The 19,492-nt window shown below is 40.6% G+C and overlaps 1 protein-coding gene across 3 annotated transcripts in view; it reads left to right on the forward strand.

Moving 5' to 3' along the window:
* Nucleotides 1-3,095: 3,095 nt before the first annotated feature.
* The window catches only part of tnrc18 (trinucleotide repeat containing 18), a 74,985-nt gene continuing 58,588 nt past the window's right edge, over nucleotides 3,096-19,492 (forward strand). For 2 of the 3 annotated variants that reach the window (XM_017454400.3, XM_017454401.3), the window contains exons 1-2: nucleotides 3,096-3,552; nucleotides 4,923-5,296. In XM_017454400.3, the coding sequence (XP_017309889.1) occupies nucleotides 5,083-5,296 (214 nt within the window). In that variant the 5' untranslated portion in view covers nucleotides 3,096-3,552; nucleotides 4,923-5,082. Of the gene's footprint in view, nucleotides 3,553-4,922; nucleotides 5,297-17,312 lie in introns of those variants that run through there. The other variant, XM_017454402.3, reaches the window with a different exon arrangement.

Below are 19,492 nucleotides of genomic sequence, written 5' to 3' on the forward strand. Positions count from 1 at the left end.
TTTAAAAGGCTTGTTTTCATATCTGAATCATTAGTAATGTTGGCTTGCTCTCTATCACTGGTGGGTTGATAAATGTTAACACGTTTGGCATTTAAAAAAGCAGGACTTTTAAAAGCAAGGTCATGCTGGCTTAATAGCTCAGGAATGCATTAACTAAATAATCCTAAAAACAGTACGTAATACGTATCTGGAAGAATATGAATTGAGGGTTTTTTTTCTTAAACACTAAGATCAGTCGTGCACACACTTCCTCCTCTTGTTTCACAACCCTGATGCATACACTGTTGTTGTCGTCGTCGTTGTCCTCACATCCCTTCCAATAGATATTTTAAAACCATAACTTTCTGCACTATTTCAACATATTTGCTTTCTCCCCGAACATCTTCCAGTACATATCAAAACACCAAAAATCTCGGAATCACTCCATGTTATCTTTAACTTATTTGATCTGCTTTGAGTTGTGCTGTGATTGTGGCTCCCTACAATCACTAGGTCATTCTTGCACATGTATTTTATAAAGATAGGCACTATTATAAGACGGAAACGACACCTTATCGTCTTTAATTGTAAGGTAAATAAATTGAATATTTCAGTGATTGAAAGAGCACACTACATACTGGTTACTCGTAGTGGCGTACGATTTGCACACCATTTAGTACGGATGTAACCATGTTATTTTAAGACACCAATTTGTTGTCTTTTACTTTATTCGTTTCTTTCCTTTTCTTTTAAATCACCTACGTTTAAAGATTCCTGTTAACTTCACATTACAGCAATTCTTTATATAGCGGGTGTATGTGTAAAAATGATTTTAACTGTGTGTATTAGAAGAAAAAGTCACAGTAGCTGAGGCCAGTGGGTGATAAAAGCTCATGTGACTGGCAAAAGAAACATCATGAAACATCACCTCACTTCATGTGCAGAGATTTAGTGATCATGGTAATAATTTTTGTTGGCTTGTGTGTACAGATCAGTTTTGGGTATTCATATATAAATATAGATATAAATAAAGTGAAGGCCTGTGTAGACTATGACTTAAGAGTGGTGGTGGGAATGGAATTTATTTATGTATTATTTTCACCCCATGGTGCTTTTATTCTAATAACCAGTGCTTAGATACACAGCAGCACAAACATGCAAGCTTATGCTTGCCATTTATTTTATATTCTATATACATAAAGAAATAAATCATCACACCTTATAATAATGTAAATGCGTGTGATAATAATGAGGAACAAGTGTATGCCAAACTAAACTATAACTCGTGATGAATGAATTTATAAAAGGTTATGGGAAGAAAAATAAGTCTCGAGACAGTGTGTTTGCGCGTGCTAGCTCTCAGAGGCCAATTTGACGCTAAAGCCAAGCGCTAGACTACTGCCCATGCTGTGATGCATAATACAAAGAGACAACAAAAGGGACAGGAATACGTTGATCATGTTTATTTGCAATGAAACGCATTCTCAACACCCACCTTAACAAGAAGCAGTCAGTGACTGTCACGAGCGAACAATTAAAAACAGAAAATGTCGGCGCCGCGCGCGGTTCAGCAGCCAGAACAAAGGCGCGAGCCTCTCACTTAATGCTAAACAACAGCGCAAAAAAAGAGAGAGAAACTAGATAGATAGACACGTCGTTGTACGTCTTCTTGGCGCAAACCCCACAGTAGCGTGAATAAAAGTGGAGGCAAAGACTATTTATTGCCTCTTAATAACTTCTCCAGCCGTGAACCTTCAGGAAGAATAGCCGGGTAGTTTTAATGGAGACATTCCCACGCAGAGTCAAAAACAAAAAAACACAAGAACAATCCAAAGTGCATGAAAAGTGCTTAAAAGTGAAGATGACACAGGATGCTCGCCCGAACCTGAAAAGAGAGAGAGAGAGAAAGAGCGAGAGAAAAAAAATAATCACACATCACCGTGGACACGTTGCATGTTGCTTCCCCTTCACTTTACACTCCTTTTCCTTTCCAGAGAGGAGGAAGACTTGAAACCGCCTCACCAGGGCGCGACAGAGGGGCAGCTTGAAACCGCACCGCTCGCTTTTTTTTTTCTAAATCAACAATTTAATCATCCAATATATAGCCCAATTATTTAAAAAACAAGAAAGCAATTCACACACTTCTTTCTTTTATTTCCTTTATTTATTTATTTATTTTTTTTTTAAAAAAGGAGTGCTGATTTTCTACAAATGGTAATCTCGAACAGAGACATACACATTGTTTATTACCCTGAACAAAAACAAAACAAATGCCGCCATGCCCCCCCCCCCCCCCGCCTTTTTTTTGCGTTTGGGCTAAAATAAAAGTTGCTAATTTAACACTGTAGCAAGCCTGTCATGGTATATAATCTAAAAATTTAGTGTTAAACTAAATCCAGACAGGGGGACAAAGCTAAACTTAAAAAGTTGCAAAGATAAAGTTATAGCCTGGGTGAGTAATTAATAGTGCCTGTGTAAAATAAACAATAGGATGGGTTTTTTTTTTTTTTTTAAAAGCTAATTAATAAACAGGCTTGCAGGATATTCACTCACTGTATTACCGTTTGAAAATGTTTAAAATATAGGCTATATAAACACTTTTTTAATACCTGAATACAGATTATTCAAGAATAAAGGCATATGCAAATCCACTCCTAAGCCTCGTCACTATAATATATATTATATATTATATATATACATATATATAGACGCCTATATATACACACTTCACAAATACATACACACATTGTATACACACATATATGTATACCTCTAAAAAAAAAAAAAAAAATTTGATCTACAGGTCTCGTAATCTTCTGTAGATGGAGCAATAATCAAGTCTGTTATCCGTCTGTTTTAATCAGGAGCGGCCTTGAAACTGCCCTCCACAAATTCTCTGCCTGTTTTGATCATTCAAGGAAGGAAGGAGAGGGGGCTTGAAACAGTTCAACCTTCTTGCGCTATAATTGGTTTTATAGAGCTGGCGAAGAGCCAACGTGTTTACACAGGGATGATTGACAGAGGCAGCGTCCAATCGCTGTAGAGCGTGTCAGGTTGGGATCATGGGGGCGGGGCGTGTTGAACAATGCTTGTTTCATTGCAGGATAGTTGAGAGCTACAGTGGTGTGTGTGTGTGTGTGTGTGAGAGAGAGAGAGAGAGAGAGAGAGAGAGAGAGAGAGAGAGTATATGTGTGTGTGAATGTGTGTATGTAAGTGTGTGTGTGTGCGCGCGCGAATGTGTGTATGTAAGTGTGTGTGTGCGCGCGTGAGGCCTTCCCCCTTGTATAAGCGACCCTCTGTCTGCGTAAACTACGGATGGTCTGTAAATGGAAAGTAGGAAATATTTTACCTCGCGTCGGGATTTTGCGAAGAAAAAAAGGATTATTTAAACTGAGTCGCCATTACAAGTAAGGCGCCCAAGTCGACAGAAAGCCCGAAGTTGTGTTTAGGAAGCAATCCAGAAGCATTGGATTACCAAAAAAAAAAATCAAAAGAAAACAAAAACAAACCCATATAATTATCACAATGTAGCTAGCCGTCGTATTCGCGGTGAACGGGCAACCCAAACTCAAGGTTAGTTCCATTTTTAAAAGTGTAAAATCCTGGTGCGGAAATGCTTCTCAAGAAAAGAAAAAAAACCAACCAACAACAACTTGTACTGCTTTAATGTTTCCGCGAAGAAAAGTTTTTTTTGCTTGTAAAGTGAAAACGCGTAGGCTAAAACTTTGAAACGTGGCCGCTACTGTGAAGCATGCTTGCTTATTCATACTCTCCTTATTATTATTAATATTATGTTGTAGCCTCCGTGTTTGTTTTTAATTTTAATTTATTATAGTCTTCATGTCGCATACACTTCAAACTCCTTTGAAGTTTGAAAGTTGCTGTCTCCGGTCGGGGAACATTGTTTCCCTTGTGAACGGTTCACGCAGAAGCCTTAACAAGTACAAGCTGGAGGTTAGGTGAGATGTTTGAGTAACTTGAACACACACTGGAGCGTCGGCGCTAAAGTTTACAAGTGCGTTAAGTGTATAAAGACGAGTTGGAAATGTCCGACATGGCCACGGTGTGATTAGTAATGACGAGTAAACATGTAACATGTAAATCTAAGTACATCAAGCTTACTCGATAGTGAGGTCTTGGGGACATTAGCGCCAGCTCCATTAAGCTCTTCGTACAAACTGTTAAGCTGGATATAAAGTGATCGAGTTGCTTGCACATGAGAATTAAACCGCAGTTGTTCACGAGTGGTTTAACACCATTGGCCAAAGGTACTGATTTAACACCCTTCGAGACTCGCTAGGACTTGCTTGTTTTGACGAAATGTGCAAACAAAACGAGAATTCATAGAAGTTATGGACAAAAACCTGACAAACTTCGTTCATTCCGGATTAAATGAAGCTAGTCAGTGAAGCTAGGCTCATATCAGAGTATAAACAGTGTGTTTTGATCCTGGCTGTATTCCCATGATGGGTCAGTATTTTAAATACCAAACAGTTCTTATTCTTCTACACTGTGCTGTAAACCTCCGCTTTGCATGAACTCGGCTCTCTTGCTGGAAAGCCGAAGTGTAAACGATGGATTTTCCCTGCGTAGTGTAGCGAACTGCGGCTGGGAAAACACACACACACACACACACACACACACACACACCATCTTCATAAGCGATACGTGAACACGATGGTGAAGGGACAACTACCCGTGATGAAGTAATGTTTAAAATGTGTCCAGTCCTAACCTCGGACTCGGAGCTAGAATGTCTTGCGCCGAGCAGCGAACTTACGAGGCGACTTTTTATCCGCTTGTAGCTACTTTGATTCAAACTGCGTCATCACGCCCTTGTTAAATATATTGCTATTGATGTATTTAAATCTTGCACGTCTTTTAGTCTAATTGCTAGGTTATATTTTATCCGAGCTTTATTTGATTGAATTTTTTTGTTGTAGGTCGGCACGATGCCGGATAAGGACGCGGATTTGCCTGGAAATCTACGGACATAAGGCTTTTTCGGAATAACCGATCGGAGCTTTTTTTTTTTTTTTTCTTTTTCCTTTCTTTCTTTCTTTTCTTCTTATTCTTTTTTTTTTTTTTAATCGAGTTGGGTGGATGATGGATGGCCGAGATTTCGGGCCCCCCAGATCCGTGCACGTTCCGCCGCCGCTGCTTTCGGGACTCGCCATGGAGTCGCACCGACTCGGAGCTTCCGCCGCGCCCGGGAGGATCCCACCGTCTCCCGGCCACCTGGGCGCGGGCCACCCGGCGGCCGCTCTGCACTCGGGGAAATATCTCTCTCCGACCATTAACATACAGTCCCACCACAGTAAGTAGCGCTTTCAATTTCACACACACGCGGGTATATATATTGATATATTTATATATTTAAAAACGAGTGCTGTTTAAATGTAGTTGTTGGTAAGCTTTAGATTTCTGGTGGAAACTTCTTCAGGAAGTCAGGAGGAAAAAAAAAAAAAACATGCGCGCGCTCATGTCTTTTTCGGAGTAAGCGGCGATGTTATGATTCATCGTGCAAAATAATGCTGGTATTTAAGAAAGTGGAGAAAGTCGGAGGTTGCCGATTGGTCACTCGGAGCTGAAAGCGAGCGTTTACAATGTATCAGCGCTGAGATGACATGCACGAGGCGACTGCATTGAAATTGAACGATCCTTTTCTGTCACAATAAAAATAATAATAAGATTGTCGGCTGTTGTGCTGCAGAGTTGTCATGTGTAATGCTGTGGGAGTGTGTGTGTGTGTGTGGTAGATGAAGGTGAAATGGCTAATTGCTGCTCGCAGATACCGGGCAGAGCGCGCGCGCTGAGCGGGGAAACGTGTGCTCGTGGACTCTGCTTGATCACTTGGTCGGCTAGAAGTACATTTCGGTTGTTGTGATCGGACGTAGCCTAGGTGTAGCCCCGCTGTTTCCTTTTAAAGTTGTAGAGAAAACGAGCCTTGTTCAAATTGGGCTGGAAAGTGAAATTGCTCCCATTTGTCTCGTTCTCTTTATGATCAGTAGGATGTTGGAAGATCTGCTATTTTTCTGTCACTCACTGTTCAATCAGCTACTTTATTGCTCACTCAATTTAAGCCTGGTATTGTATTTCCTTTCTTTTTATTTATTTATTTTTATTTTTATTTTTTTCTCTTCTTCCCTTCTCTTTTTGAGTGGATATTAATGCCGGTCTTGTTGGTGCTACCATGCTCGATCTGCTGAGGGAAAACAAATGACGGAGTATTCACAGCACAATATCTCTAATAACTGAGAGCACTTTCTCTGTGTAAAGGTCGCTGGTGTTCTAGGTCATGATGTGTAATATTTGTCTAATGCACAGACCTGTCACATTCATAACCCATCATATTTGACAGGCATTTTGATACGGATGCAAGGTAAATTTGCACGCCCCCTTCGCCTTTCCACTGTGAAATGATACATGCCAAGGTATTACCACAAGTTTAGAACCATGCGTTGAAAATGTTCAGGGTTTAGATGCTGATCTGCTGGAAGAAGAATCTCCAAACAGTAGAAAAGGATCTAGTTAGACTGCAGTGAGTGTGTGTGTGTGTGTGTGTGCGCTGTAAGTTCAATGGATCTTGTGTGAAGTGGGTCAGGATTTAAAAAAAAACAAAAAAAAAACCTCCCTGTCATGTGCATCTGGACTCCTGGTGTAAAAATAGGGTAACCTTCATCTGTGGGTTTGCCAAGAGCTGCAGGGAAAGTTCTTTCGGTCTTCAGTTCTCTTCAGCGGAATAGCTGAAAACACCCCGGCTGTTCATCCCGAAAATGTTGTTTTCACAACTTTTTGTTTAATTGCTATGTGCCTGCTCTGCTGTAGTATAATAGTGCTCATTTATGACCTTAGTATTGCTTTGTTTGTCGATGAAGGCGCCAGTGTATTTAGTACTGTAGGCTATTGTTGTATTCATTTGAAAGAGGATGTATGCTTTGTTTTTTATGATTTGTGCTTGTAATGTAAATGTAAAATGATACTTCTGGTTGGAAAACAAGATAGAACAAATGGCATAGTCAAGTCAAATTGTATTTATTAAGCACATTTAAAGACAACAGTAGTTAATACAAAGCACTGTATATAACCTTATATAGCTTCACTTTAAATAGCATCATAAGGCAATGAAGAAAAAAAGTTTTAAGAGAAGATTTAAAAGTGGTTAAAGATGGAGCGTGAAAGCGGAGACTGTTCCAGAGTTTGGGGCAGAAAAGGCTCGGTCATGCTTAAGAACAAGGGACAGAGAGAAGTTGATTACAAGAATATATATTTTTTTAAAAACAACTTTTAAATGTATGAATTTTTTATCAGTATTTATTGTAAATACTCAATCCAGACATGAGCCGTTGACAAGTTGTTTGAATGTTCGATAGCTACAAGAGGATCTTCGACGATGATCTAAGGGACAATCTTATAAAAACCAAACAGTCGTTCTGGTATTTTCAGTGGCACACTTTACTGAGGACGTCATCTGAATAATTTTAAGCCCCAAAAAAGCCTGTTCTTCCACCTAGATCGTACGTCAGTAGTTTGCCTTGCTATAATAGATAGATTGATGTCGGTTGTTCCTCTCAAACCATATGGAGATGTCTGACAGTCATGTCAGGGTTCAGCTTTTCACGGTAGTGATACAGTGCACGTTTACTAACTCCTGTAGATTTAAAATGTCCAAATAGCGCACTCATGCATGTTCTAGATTTAAGTTTCTGCACAAACCACAAAGGGAAACAAAAAATAAAAGATACTCCGGTTTCAGTTGAACGTTTGTGTGTAATTCATTGTTCAGCACGTTCTATCAGTGAGAAGAGCTTTTGTACCAAGTGCCCGTTCATAACCTGATCATAATGTGACCGCTTAAATCCAGCCTACGTTTATAGGCATTGGTCATAAATTAACTAAAATTGTGCTTGGCACTGCAGTATCTCTGACCGCCTCGTTATATGCGTTCAATACTATCGAATACGTTCAGTGATAAGGTGCTGATAAGAAAGTAGAAGGTTGGTGAATTTATCCCGACACAAGTTTGATTCATAATTGGCGTTTGGATTTGTGCTATTTTAAAAGGTAGTGGGTAATCTGCTGTTTGTACAGTGGTGATTTATGTGCAGTCATGCAGCTGCTGTGATTTGACTCAGTGGGTGTGTACGGTTTAAAAATGTTGCTCTCTGTATCTGCTCTGACATGTTATCCCAGTACTGTATGCCTACTTTGTGTTCAGCTGTTTGAACAGTTCATTTTTAGTCGCAATTTCCCCTAAACAATCTCTAGGGAAAAGAGAAAGTTCCTTTTTTTTCATTTTTTTCTTTCCTCTCTCATTTTATTTATTTATTTTTTTTAATTCAGTGCGCTACTAACTGCTAATGTTGGAAGGGTCATTTGTTCTGGTCATAACGCGTCCCTCTAATTGAAGGGCTGTTTGTCCTTTCTGCCTCATTTTTCAAATCGAAATAAAATGGCCTCCTCCTTGCACAGAGCCAGCAAGCTGAAAAATGCATCGTATGTTTGCACAATGACTCACTTTTTCTGAGAACGACATGAATATTTAATCTGTTCAGCTGCCAAATTTCTCTCATCAAAAGGGAAAACAGATTTGTTCTGTCATTCTGTTCGTCCTTCCTCAGGACCAACCCCTTGATTTGTATTAAATATATCATTTCAATGTCATCTTGGAAAGCACTGATTGGATGGATCCCATGTATTATTGTAGCTGTTTCGTAAACATATAGGTCCATGTGCGATTATTAGGTAACCGTAAGAGAGATGACCAGACAGTTTGTACTGAAGTTTGTGGGAAATGTTCGAATAGCAATCTGTGCGATTTAGTAATTAGTCATTTACCTTTGAGAGACACGTGGACAAACCCCCACGGATCAGCTTTTATATGAAGTCAAACGTTCTTGAATTTGCAGATCGCGTGCCCTTGTTCCTGCACAGAGGTGTGTGGGTTTTAAAAAAAAAAAAAAAATGTTTTTCAGACGCAGAGCTATTGTCTTTTTCCGAGATTTCTCACTTTCTCAAAGGTGAAAAGGGGCTGCACCTTTTTAAGCTCGAACCATAGCTGCAAACTAGACAGGACGTTCAGACAGGAAGCCAAAGCACCAAACGAATGCTTTTAATTGCACTGAAATGTAGTTTAGAAGTGTGATGAGGATAAGCCTTAAGCTCCTGCCAGCAAGGACTGCCTTTTCCAACCACCTTGCAAGCAACCTTCTTTCCTTAGCACAACCCAGCTGCTCTGTCTGCACCTACCATGCTTCTGTGATACTATCTGTAGCTTTCTTAGGGATAGGGTTAGATAACAGCGGTGGGTCAGTGGTTTAGGCTTTGGGCTAGTGGTCGGAAGGTTTTCAGTTGAAATCGGCGTACCACAAAATTTGAGTTGCTTTGGATAAAAAAAAAAAAAGTGTCAGGCAAATGAGCACATGTAAATCGAAATATCAGTTCATCTCAACTATGTTTGTTTAACTGTGTGTATTTAGTTGAGCTTCTTAGGAAAATGACATACTGTTCCTTAATTTATTTGCTTGTCATAGCTGGTTGCTATTTTTTTGTTTGTTTATTTTTTGTTCAGGGACTGTTTATAACTTTCATAAAGCACAGTAAGACAATTCCTGCTCTGTGGAGGTCCATGTTTTGATGTTGAATGCGAAGAAACAGCACGTTTTAGTCTTATTCCGAAAGCAGTCCCGATCTCGGCTTAAATTTGATTGAATAAATACGAGGATAAATATAGAGGAAGGTAGGACCTTGATTTAACGTTGAACCGCCCAAATGGCTGGAGGGTTGAAAATGATTTTCACGGTGGTGCTCTTCTGGTATGGCAGGAACTGCAGGCTTTTATTAGGCATCAGGGGCACCCTGTCATGAGCTCAGCCATAAATAATATTCATCCAGCTAATAAAGTGTACTGTTGAGTTATTGTGGCGCGAACATTCAGCTTGGCTACATTTTTGGGCTCTTCTTTGGTTTGTACATTTTCGGACCAAAAGTGTGAGTCGTCTTAAACTAATGATAAACACGAAAAAGTTTCTAAACACAGAGATGTATCAGTTGAACTCATTTGCATTGTGCGAAAGGTGTTAGAACTAGTATTCAGACCAGTAATGTTGAATATTTTCACAAAGTGGTATTTTAGTGATATTAGTACACTCGCTCTCAGCTTTCGCAATGTAGCTACATGGGTTGCAAAAAAAACAAACAACTGTAATGACTTACAAGCTGAAGTTCTGCCAAACTATCTTAATTTACTTGGAGAATGATTTGCCAAAATCATTTCATCCATGTTTGCTGGGTAATGTTTTCCCCCAGTTTCTAGATAATGATTGCCTTTTACTGTTAAGGCCGAACACGTCTATGCAGTTTTTTTTTCTTCTTTTTTTTTTTTTTCTTCAGGATCTTTGGCTGGCTTTTATAATGATTGGTGTGTAAATTATAGACATCTTGAATATATTTTTAAATGCGTTTATAGGGCACCACATGAAAAAGTACATATTACTGCACCACACCACGCTCGTTCGACAGGGGTTCCATGCAAGCTTGTATAAGTAAAGGATCGGGGGAGCGAATGTAAATCTTGGCAAGATATGCGTTTGAAGTGGAGTGCCTTTGGGAATTTGCAATTGATCAGTTTTCATATGGTGCCTCTGAGGCTGCTGTGGTCCAAGATCGAGGGCAAAAGTTCATCTTTTCAAAAATTGACTAGTCACTGTGTTTTCTGAATAGCTAGTCTACTAATTAGTCTTGTGTAATTAGCTTGGCTCAGGCTTATGACCACCTAACATCAGCCTGATGGGTTTCTTAGGATTGTCTAGATGCAAAAGCTACCGCACACAGACCTGTTCATTAATTCAATAAAGAACTCTTACCTTTTGTGCACTCAAGGCATCATCACGAAAACGGACACCATGATGGATTATGCACAATATCTACAATGTTGCTCACAGCCCATTAAACCCTTTGTCTTTCATAAGTTAAAGGTGAAGTGCTTTAAATAGAATGAATACTTGTCTCTCTCTCTCTCGCTCTATATATATATATATATATATATATATATATATATATATAATATATATATACTCATTAACAAACGTCTGTTAATTAATAGAATAGGAAAGTGCCAACCCTGACGGTATTGGTGCTCTCAGTTTAGGACAAGGTGTATCAAAAGGTGTATTTTTTTTTTATTATTTATTTATTTATTTATTTATTTTGAGGCAGTGTTCGAATGTAAACGAACATTTTTCCAAATCATGAGTTCTTTTGTGATTTGTGTGTTTGCTAGCAGATCCTCTCACTGCTGGTTTTGTCGTCTGGCTGCTTTTAAGACGATTACAATGCTCACCCGGCTATATCTGGAGTCGTCGAAGCCGATGGCTGTCTTGTTAAGCGGCGTAATTGTTAAACTGGGACGTGCCGTTGTAAGTGTTTGAGCGTTCCACTCTACAAGGTCGTTTTGCTTTCGCCTTTGTTAAATTTCACCTCTACAGGTTTTGCTTGTTGGAGGAAACTGTGTTTAGCATTCTGGCATGTATAGAGTTATGTAGCAAAATATAAATCTCCCATTCTAAACAAAGTGAGTTATGCCACAGCGCTATTGAACTCTCAGATCTGATTCGGTCAGAAGATTAATTTTCTGTAACAGCAGCCGTGAAACTAGCTTCAGGTAATCCAGGTTATAGCCTATTAATAGGGCTGGGCGATATTTATCGATATAATATTGATATCGTGATAAACGATTAGACACTTTTCTGAGATATCGTCAAACTTGCCAATGTTTTGGGGTTTCATTTTTTTTTCGAGTTTTGCAGGCAGTTCGTTGGCTAAATGATTCACATTGAGAAATGATAGTCTTTATTGATCACATATACGTTACAGCAAAGTGAGCTTCTTTTTTCTTCGCATATCCCAGCATGTTAGGAGGTTGGGGTCAGAGCGCAGGGTCAGCCATGATACGGTGTCCCTGGAACAGAGAGGGTTAAGGGCCTTGCTCAAGGGCCCAACAGTGGCAGCTTGGCAGCACTGGGGCTTGAACCCCTTGAACCCTGGGTTCTGATCAGTAACCCAGAGCCTGGCAGTGCTGGGGCTTGAACCCCCGACCTTCTGATCAGTAACCCAGGGTTGTCAAGCCACCGCTGCTCTCAAATGTCTTCAGATGATCTATTTTTGTCATGTCTGTAGTAACAACCAGGATTTGTTGAGGTCCCATGTCATCTGAGCTTAATAATAAACAGGTTTAAAAAAAACAAAAAAATTTAGTTGGTTAACAAAGAAAAACAGATGATTGTTGATATGATGAATCTTTCTGTTAGGAGAGTTAACATTAATGGAAGGAGTCTCCAGTGTCGGTGCTTTGTAACAGTTATGCCATAACACTTTTTATTTTTATTTTTTATATCATTAACTTCAAGAGAATAATTAAAGAGAGGCTGGTGAGTGTAAAAATCGCTTATAGTTGCCCTTATTGTTATGGAATGTCCATGAGACGAGTGACTTCCTGTTATCACCAACATTATAATAGCTGTAAACTTTCAAAAAAACATAAAAAAAAAAAAAAACCCCATGGAGTGTTTTTTGTTAATAAATTATGGCAGTGTTTGAATAAATGACTCTGGGACATGCTGTTGTAGGAAAATAATCCACTTTGTGGTGGTGTGGTATTATTATTTTCCTATAACAGTACACCGTTGTGCGTACTGTTATCTGTGCACGATATTGTAACGCTTTAATACAGTATTAATATTCAAAATAACAATTGTTAATCAGAATATCGTCAAGTTCTTGACAGAAATCCATCTTCCAAATGACAACTTAATTGATTAGTTCGGACACTTCTCTAGCTGCAGCTGTACTGGAGGTTTAAGGCCTGCTTTCTATTTGAGGATCCCAGTATCCTCAAATTCGGCCTGCAGATAGAGCTGACGGCCTGTCTGCTCGTCTGTTCTCTTATTGATCCCTGCGCTCTTCTCCCAAATCTCTGTTTGTCTTTGCCTCCCCTGCTCCCCCCCCCTGCCCAAGAATATCCTCAGCTATGTTCTGTGTTTGCAGAAGTAGGCTACTAACTGTTTATTCTTTTTATACTTGGAGGCCACGGTTGTGACATGTTTATGATTTGTTGTGTAACCTTCACCGACGCTGGAGACAAGCTTGCCCAAGGGCACAGTGCATATTGGCAGACAAGCAAGCTGCCAAGATCAAGGCCCCACTCCACTCCCGTGAATCGAGTAGCGTTGATCTTGCGCTGCGGCTTTTCGCCTCGGTATCGAAAGCACAGAGTGCTCGGAGCGGCGCTCTGCTCCCAGCACACACAGTAACCCCGCTCTTCTGTCCACCTTTTTCCCTTTCAATTTGTTATTTGTCGATTATGTTCTGAGAAAAGGTTCACGCCGAAGCGGGCAGATGAAAACGTAGAGTCATAATTGTTACCCAGGGCTCTCTGCACACTCGTGGTTGTGCTCAGGTCCCGATGGTCAACCTGCATTGCTGTAATGCGCAGGGCGAAGGTGCTAAACTAGTGAGTTATTGCTCTTTACTTTGCTGCATGTCACGACGGAAGGTAAAATAATACGTGACCGTCCTCGTCCTCAGAGCGTTTCGTTTTTACCCTTGGAGACAGATTTTCACTGCGTTCTGCTTCCAGCATGGACCAGAAGTGTGCTATTATAGCTAGTATGAGACAAGTCCCTCATTGTGACAGGCAAGGCACTGAAATGCAGGGGCGCTTGTGTATCCTGTCCATCCCCCCCCCCACACACACACAGTCCCGTGTGGCATAGACGAGTGAGAGAGATAGCAGAGAGAAAGGGGGAGGATGGGGGGGGGGGGGGGGGGGGTTTCACCTCCTGCAGCCTTGCCTTTCCTCTGAATTAAACATAAAGTGCTTAGTGTCCCAGTGCACAAGCCTTGTTCGGTCATCCTTCATGTGTTTATGTACTCCGTACGATTGAAATAAAACGCTCGGGCTGTTTAGCATGCTCATGTGAATGGGACTTTCTGCAAGGCATTCGCATCCCCTTTTTTCTTTTCTTTTTTTTTTCTTTTCCTCTTTCTCTTCCTCGTAAGTGTTTTGATTAATCTCTGTAATTGTTGTTCGCCAAGAACGGAATGAAGCGAAATCTCATCATATGTGTTCCTGCATGGCTGTGTTTTTTTTTTTCTTTTTTAAGGCTTTATTTTTCTCCTCTAACCCACCCAAAGAGCAAGCGCTAGAATTGTTCTCATGCAATGTTAAATTCTCCAGAAAATGATCTAGTGTACCGAGAATATGAAGGAGCGAAGGGACGCCATAGGTTGATTCAGCATCTGCCAAATGGCTGCAGAAGAAGGCTTATTAAAATGTAATTTGACGGTAAGTGATTGGAAGGCTGATGAGATCAGGTTTCTGTGTTACACAGCCCTGTGGCCTAGAAAAGCTACACCGAGTTAGTTAGTGCTGTTTAATTTACAATCCTGTTGTGAAGGAACCTACAGAAACAGTCCCCGTTTCTGTATTATTCACGTTCTCTGTCTTAGTAATGGCGCTCGGAGAGTTTCTCGAAGAGTTTTGTACGATGCACAGTGAGTATCTTGAGATGGATATATATATATATGTTTGCTTCGAGCAAGTAAAATATTCTGCATCACATTAGCTGCTTCTGATCAGTTTGTTTTTTAATTATAAAAAGATCACAGTTTCAGCGTTATCTTAGGAGGTTTCATTTATCGAAGGTAACGTTTATGTGCAGCAGTTGTGTAATGCACTGGGTTCAGACGCACGAGGTGGCCGTCTCCGCTGGAAAAGTGTCAAAGTGACGATTCCAGAAACGTAGAACTATAATCTCTCTGCCATTAGTATTTTACTTCAATCAGTCCGTACAGGATTTCAGAGGTTTTTTGAAAAAGCTTGATTTTGCTGCTGTTTTGCGTGGGGTTTTTTTTTTTGTTTGTTTGTTTGTTTACTTTTAAGGAAAACCGCATGATTCGGCGAAATCGCAATCGCAGGAAATTGTCTTTCACAGCGATGTTGGTAAAACGAAAGCTTTTAGCTGTACTCACGTCCGACGCACGTGAATCGGAGAGGGCTTCGGCCGAACGCGCTTCGCGATGATGTCGCATGATGCGTCTCGCCCGAATCTGCGGTAATTTCATACAATTCGCGATCTCCTCCGAATATCGCAGAGTTTCCTTGATTTAGCGTTCGTTTCTGCAGTCGCACAATCACAAAATCCTGGAAGGACTGTTAAATATGTAGGGAATTATTGCACTGTATCTGGTCAATCTTAGTGTCACACTTGATTACAATAATAAAACGAGTACATTTTATTAGTACTTAAATCCATTTTTACATTATAGCCATAGTATAGCCACATGAAAGTGATGGTTATGTTTTTTTTATTTATTTATTTAATTAATTATTTTATATATTTAATACTTTCTTTATTTATTAGCTTCTTTAGTAGATCGTTACTTTCTTCTGATTGAGAAAATTCGTAGTTAAGGTCAGGATTAGGAGGTCCCGTCTGTGTTGAGTAATGATGTCATGACATTCTTGTTGGTGTGAATCGGTCGTGTCCTTTTTGTCGAGCAGCGTCAGACAATGAGCATGTGTGCACAAATACACAAACGCAGGTCTGAGAGGTGGAACAAAAGCCGCTGACCACGGTGTGTGTGTGTGTGTGCGCGTGCATTAGGGGGGAAGGGTCACATAGAGGAGCAGTGACCTGGTCAGGCCGACAGGGGTTCAACTCTGCCTCTATAAAGATATTAAAAGGCTGTGAAGCCTCCTCTGCACTCATATCTTGTTACAGTGCACCAAAGTGCTGAAGAGTCTCCGACCGTTCTTCAGCAATCTATATAACCAGCCTGTCTCTGCAAGCCCCTCCCTCAGCACTTATTAAATATTTGACTTTGTCATTGTTTATTTTTGCATCATTGTCTTTATCAACAGTATGCCTTAACCAAGCCTGTAGGGTTTCACTGCCTTGCCATGTTTGTGATTTAAAAAAAAAAGAAAAAAAAAAAAAGAATTAATCACATGGTTGAAGTTTCTTCTCCTGTTTGCGCTCTTGTACCATTTTCTATAATGCTTAATGAGGGAAACTTGAGTGAAGTTTGGTGCCTTGATGGAACACACCCCGATTGAGGAACTGAGAGGTACTGTACTGAGCAACAGAACCATTCATAGTTAAAGTCCCCATGAAATCCAGAAATTGACATTTGGTGGCTTTTACTATGAATATGTCAGCCGTAAGGTTCTCTAAGCTAGTGTGCTCCAAAACATTGAGTGTGTTTACACAGACAGCAATAATCTCATTATTGACCGTATTCTGAATAAGACAATATTCTGATTAAGGTGTTTAGAGTCGCTTTTAGAATACTCCTTTCATGTTCCTGTTACATGTTCTAGAACATAGATCTATTAACGTCACACGTCATTACGTCCCCACGCCACGCCGTCCGGCGTTCCCTCCAGAATTTCACGTATCGACATACAGTTCGTCTTCGTTATGGGACCGTATACACTTCTGGTGTTTCATTTTAAATTTTTACGAAAGCTTCAAGTGCAGTTAATAATTTGTCATGCCGTACATGCAAATATACGGCTGCTTGAAGCTGTGGGCTGCGTCCCAAACCGCATTCTTACCTACTATACAGTAGCTGAGATGCATGTATTTCTCCTACTTAGCCGGTATGTACGCCGTTTCGGACGCAGCCGTGCTCTCTCGTTCGCCGTCAGACGGCCGAGCGCTGCCGTGTGTGTACGTGTCCTGTCGCAAAACGCGGTGAAAACTCCCACACGACGTTAATAGTGTGATTAAGGTGTGTACATGTCTGTAACGCGACTAAAACAGGAATACTCCACACGTCTTAATTCCATTTGTGTTTACTTCGAGTATGACTTTAATCAGATTAAGATCATCAATGATCTATGTTTCTCAATCAGAGTATCGTCTTAATCGGGTTGATATCGGATAATTGTCGTCCGTGTAAACGTACTGATCTTCAAAATTCGCATTTAGAAGATGCATGCTTTCTACCACCAATACGGCTCAACAGTTTTGATGACCTCATTCTGCACGTCAGCTTGTGGACGTAGTCCACGTCTTCTGACTGTATGTAGATGTCAGACAGGTTGTCTTCGCCGTAAGACATTACGCACAGTTGTGATTAGATATTAAGGCTAACCTTTAACCTACTTGTTATTGGTGTAGTTTAGTATTTGATGATGGATTAAGTTGAACTTTTTTGGGATCAGTCTTTGTGTTTGTACGGCTCTCGAGACCGTATGCTGATGGGACTTGCTTGGTGGGGGAAAGACAGTGTTGAATGTTACTGTTTTCGAATTGTTTTTTATATTATTGTAAAAAAAAAATACCACGAAATATCGTGATCTAGTTTGAAGTCTGTATCGTCCATCCTTAGTTTGCTATAGACTGAAGTTTAACAGGAAGCCTTGTGTAACTCACCCGTTTGTGAGGCTTGTTTCTTAGCGTTTTTTGATCTCTATTACTCCTATATCATACATATGTATGTTTTTAAAATGCAGCTTGGGTTGGTTTAAGTGTCTGACGAGCTGACTAGTAAAAAAAAAAAGGTCTACCTGTAATTAAGTTCTGTGCAATCGAGTAACAGTTAAAAAAAGATACACCTCTGATTTATGGGACAAACCTTCTCAATGTAGTTGTTGTTGTTATTATTATTATTATTGAGTGATTATGCCGTGACTTTTTGTTTCTGTGTGTACTTGAGTAAATGATCTGCGGCAGTATCCGTGACTGGCGAACTGCTTGCGAGGTTTGTTAAAAGAGGAGCGGTGTGATTCGTTATTGTTCGGCTTATTTGCTAGCTCGTTGTTCATCTGTCATCATATGGCAATTTTTTTTTTTTCCTTTTCTGCAGATGGGAGGATCAGGTGTGCACACAGCTGCCTGCCTGTCATGAATGCCGAGGCCTGTGTGAGCACAGAACCTTATTTTGCCAGATTTCTACACAAGCGTTCTTGAATGGCGAATGAAAAGGTGGTGAGAAGCGTTTTCGACCGATCATGTATTCGTTTTAAAAGCGCCCCGTTCGCCGTGCAGCTGCTGTAGGAAATAGATTTGTAGCGCAAAACCGAGGCGCGATATAAATCCACGCCGCCCGTCATTAAGCTCGGCCACGTAATTGCAATCCAGGGCAGAAAATTTCAGGGCCACCCCCACGGCAGCGTGTGGGTCACAGGCATCACTTAACCGCGTCAGAGCGTCCCATGAAATACAGGGTCTTGGTACACACAGCAGCAGGGCCTTGAGAAGACGGATGCTACTTTAGAACGGTTCCAGTGTGCAGCAGCTCACGGTTTAGCTCACGTTTCGGCCTTGGGGGGAGAAACGCAGTAGATTTCATAGCATGTGGTGTTTTCTTACATTATATATATTATGTAAAGAATAGACCTGTAACATACAATATTGCTATTGTCATCCTGAATTGCTGCGTTTGATGATAAACCCTGCGGTATACTGGACTGCCATGTTGTATGTTACACCATACAGTTTCCTAAGCCAAATTCAAACGAGGTGTATTGTTGGACACAATTGTAGGCTTGGTGAATAAGAAACGGTGCTTTCGGAACGCAGCCGGGATGCTCCCTCGTCTGTTAAGCCATAGGTAAAAGCTGTTGTTTCAAAGTAATGAAAGTAATTCTTTTCTCTGATTAGTACCGTTTGTGCAACGTGGGACGCTCGTTAAGAATCCGATTACGTTTTCTTCCTCGGTATTTCTGACGGATGGTGGCGAAAAGGTTTACGGGTATGTTCCAGCTCCCATCTAATCCTCAAAAACAAACAAACAAACGAACGAAAAAGAACATCTTTTGATTTGTGGTTTATGTGGAAACCAAATCAGGCTAGACAGAGAAGTATGTTTTTCTCCAATTTGGCATGTTGGGTAAGAAGTGAGTCTATTTTAGTCCATGTTTAAAAAAAAAAAAAAGTCTGCTTTGTACACCAACGACTACGTTTACATGCACGTGAAATTCCGTTTAAGGTCTGTATTCGGATTGTAGCCGTCTTCCGAATGCCATGTTTATATGCATACAGGCGTCGGAATATTCCTGTATACGTGGTTGCTGTGAGTACGCCGATCTGCGCACACGTTTTTCCTTTCCCGCTGTTATTTCTCGGGCGTTTCCTTGCGGATTGAGCACGCGCGTATATCTCCTTTCAGTGGATTTTCTGAATTAAGCGTAACAGATTTCCGAGGCATGTCCCCCGTGGTGGGAATCGGAATCTGGGGAATTCGAATGTTGTCTTAATCGGATTCGGACGGTCGGACTGCGGCGTTTACACGGTACTCGGGTGTCGGCCCGATACTGTGCTCGTGTACGTATACTTGAAAACTACCCCGATACAACCGCACCGATAGCACTTTACGACAACGAGACAAAGCCTAACCTCTCGTCAGTTGAGCGGGTAGTCGGAAGAGGAGCAGTGTCAGCAATTTGGGGATATTTTAAGATAAGTGATGATGATAAAAGTAGAGCAGACTGCAAACTGTGCTC

The sequence above is a fragment of the Ictalurus punctatus genome, chromosome 24 (genome assembly GCF_001660625.3).
Source record: "Ictalurus punctatus breed USDA103 chromosome 24, Coco_2.0, whole genome shotgun sequence".
NCBI classification, from domain to species: domain Eukaryota; kingdom Metazoa; phylum Chordata; class Actinopteri; order Siluriformes; family Ictaluridae; genus Ictalurus; species Ictalurus punctatus.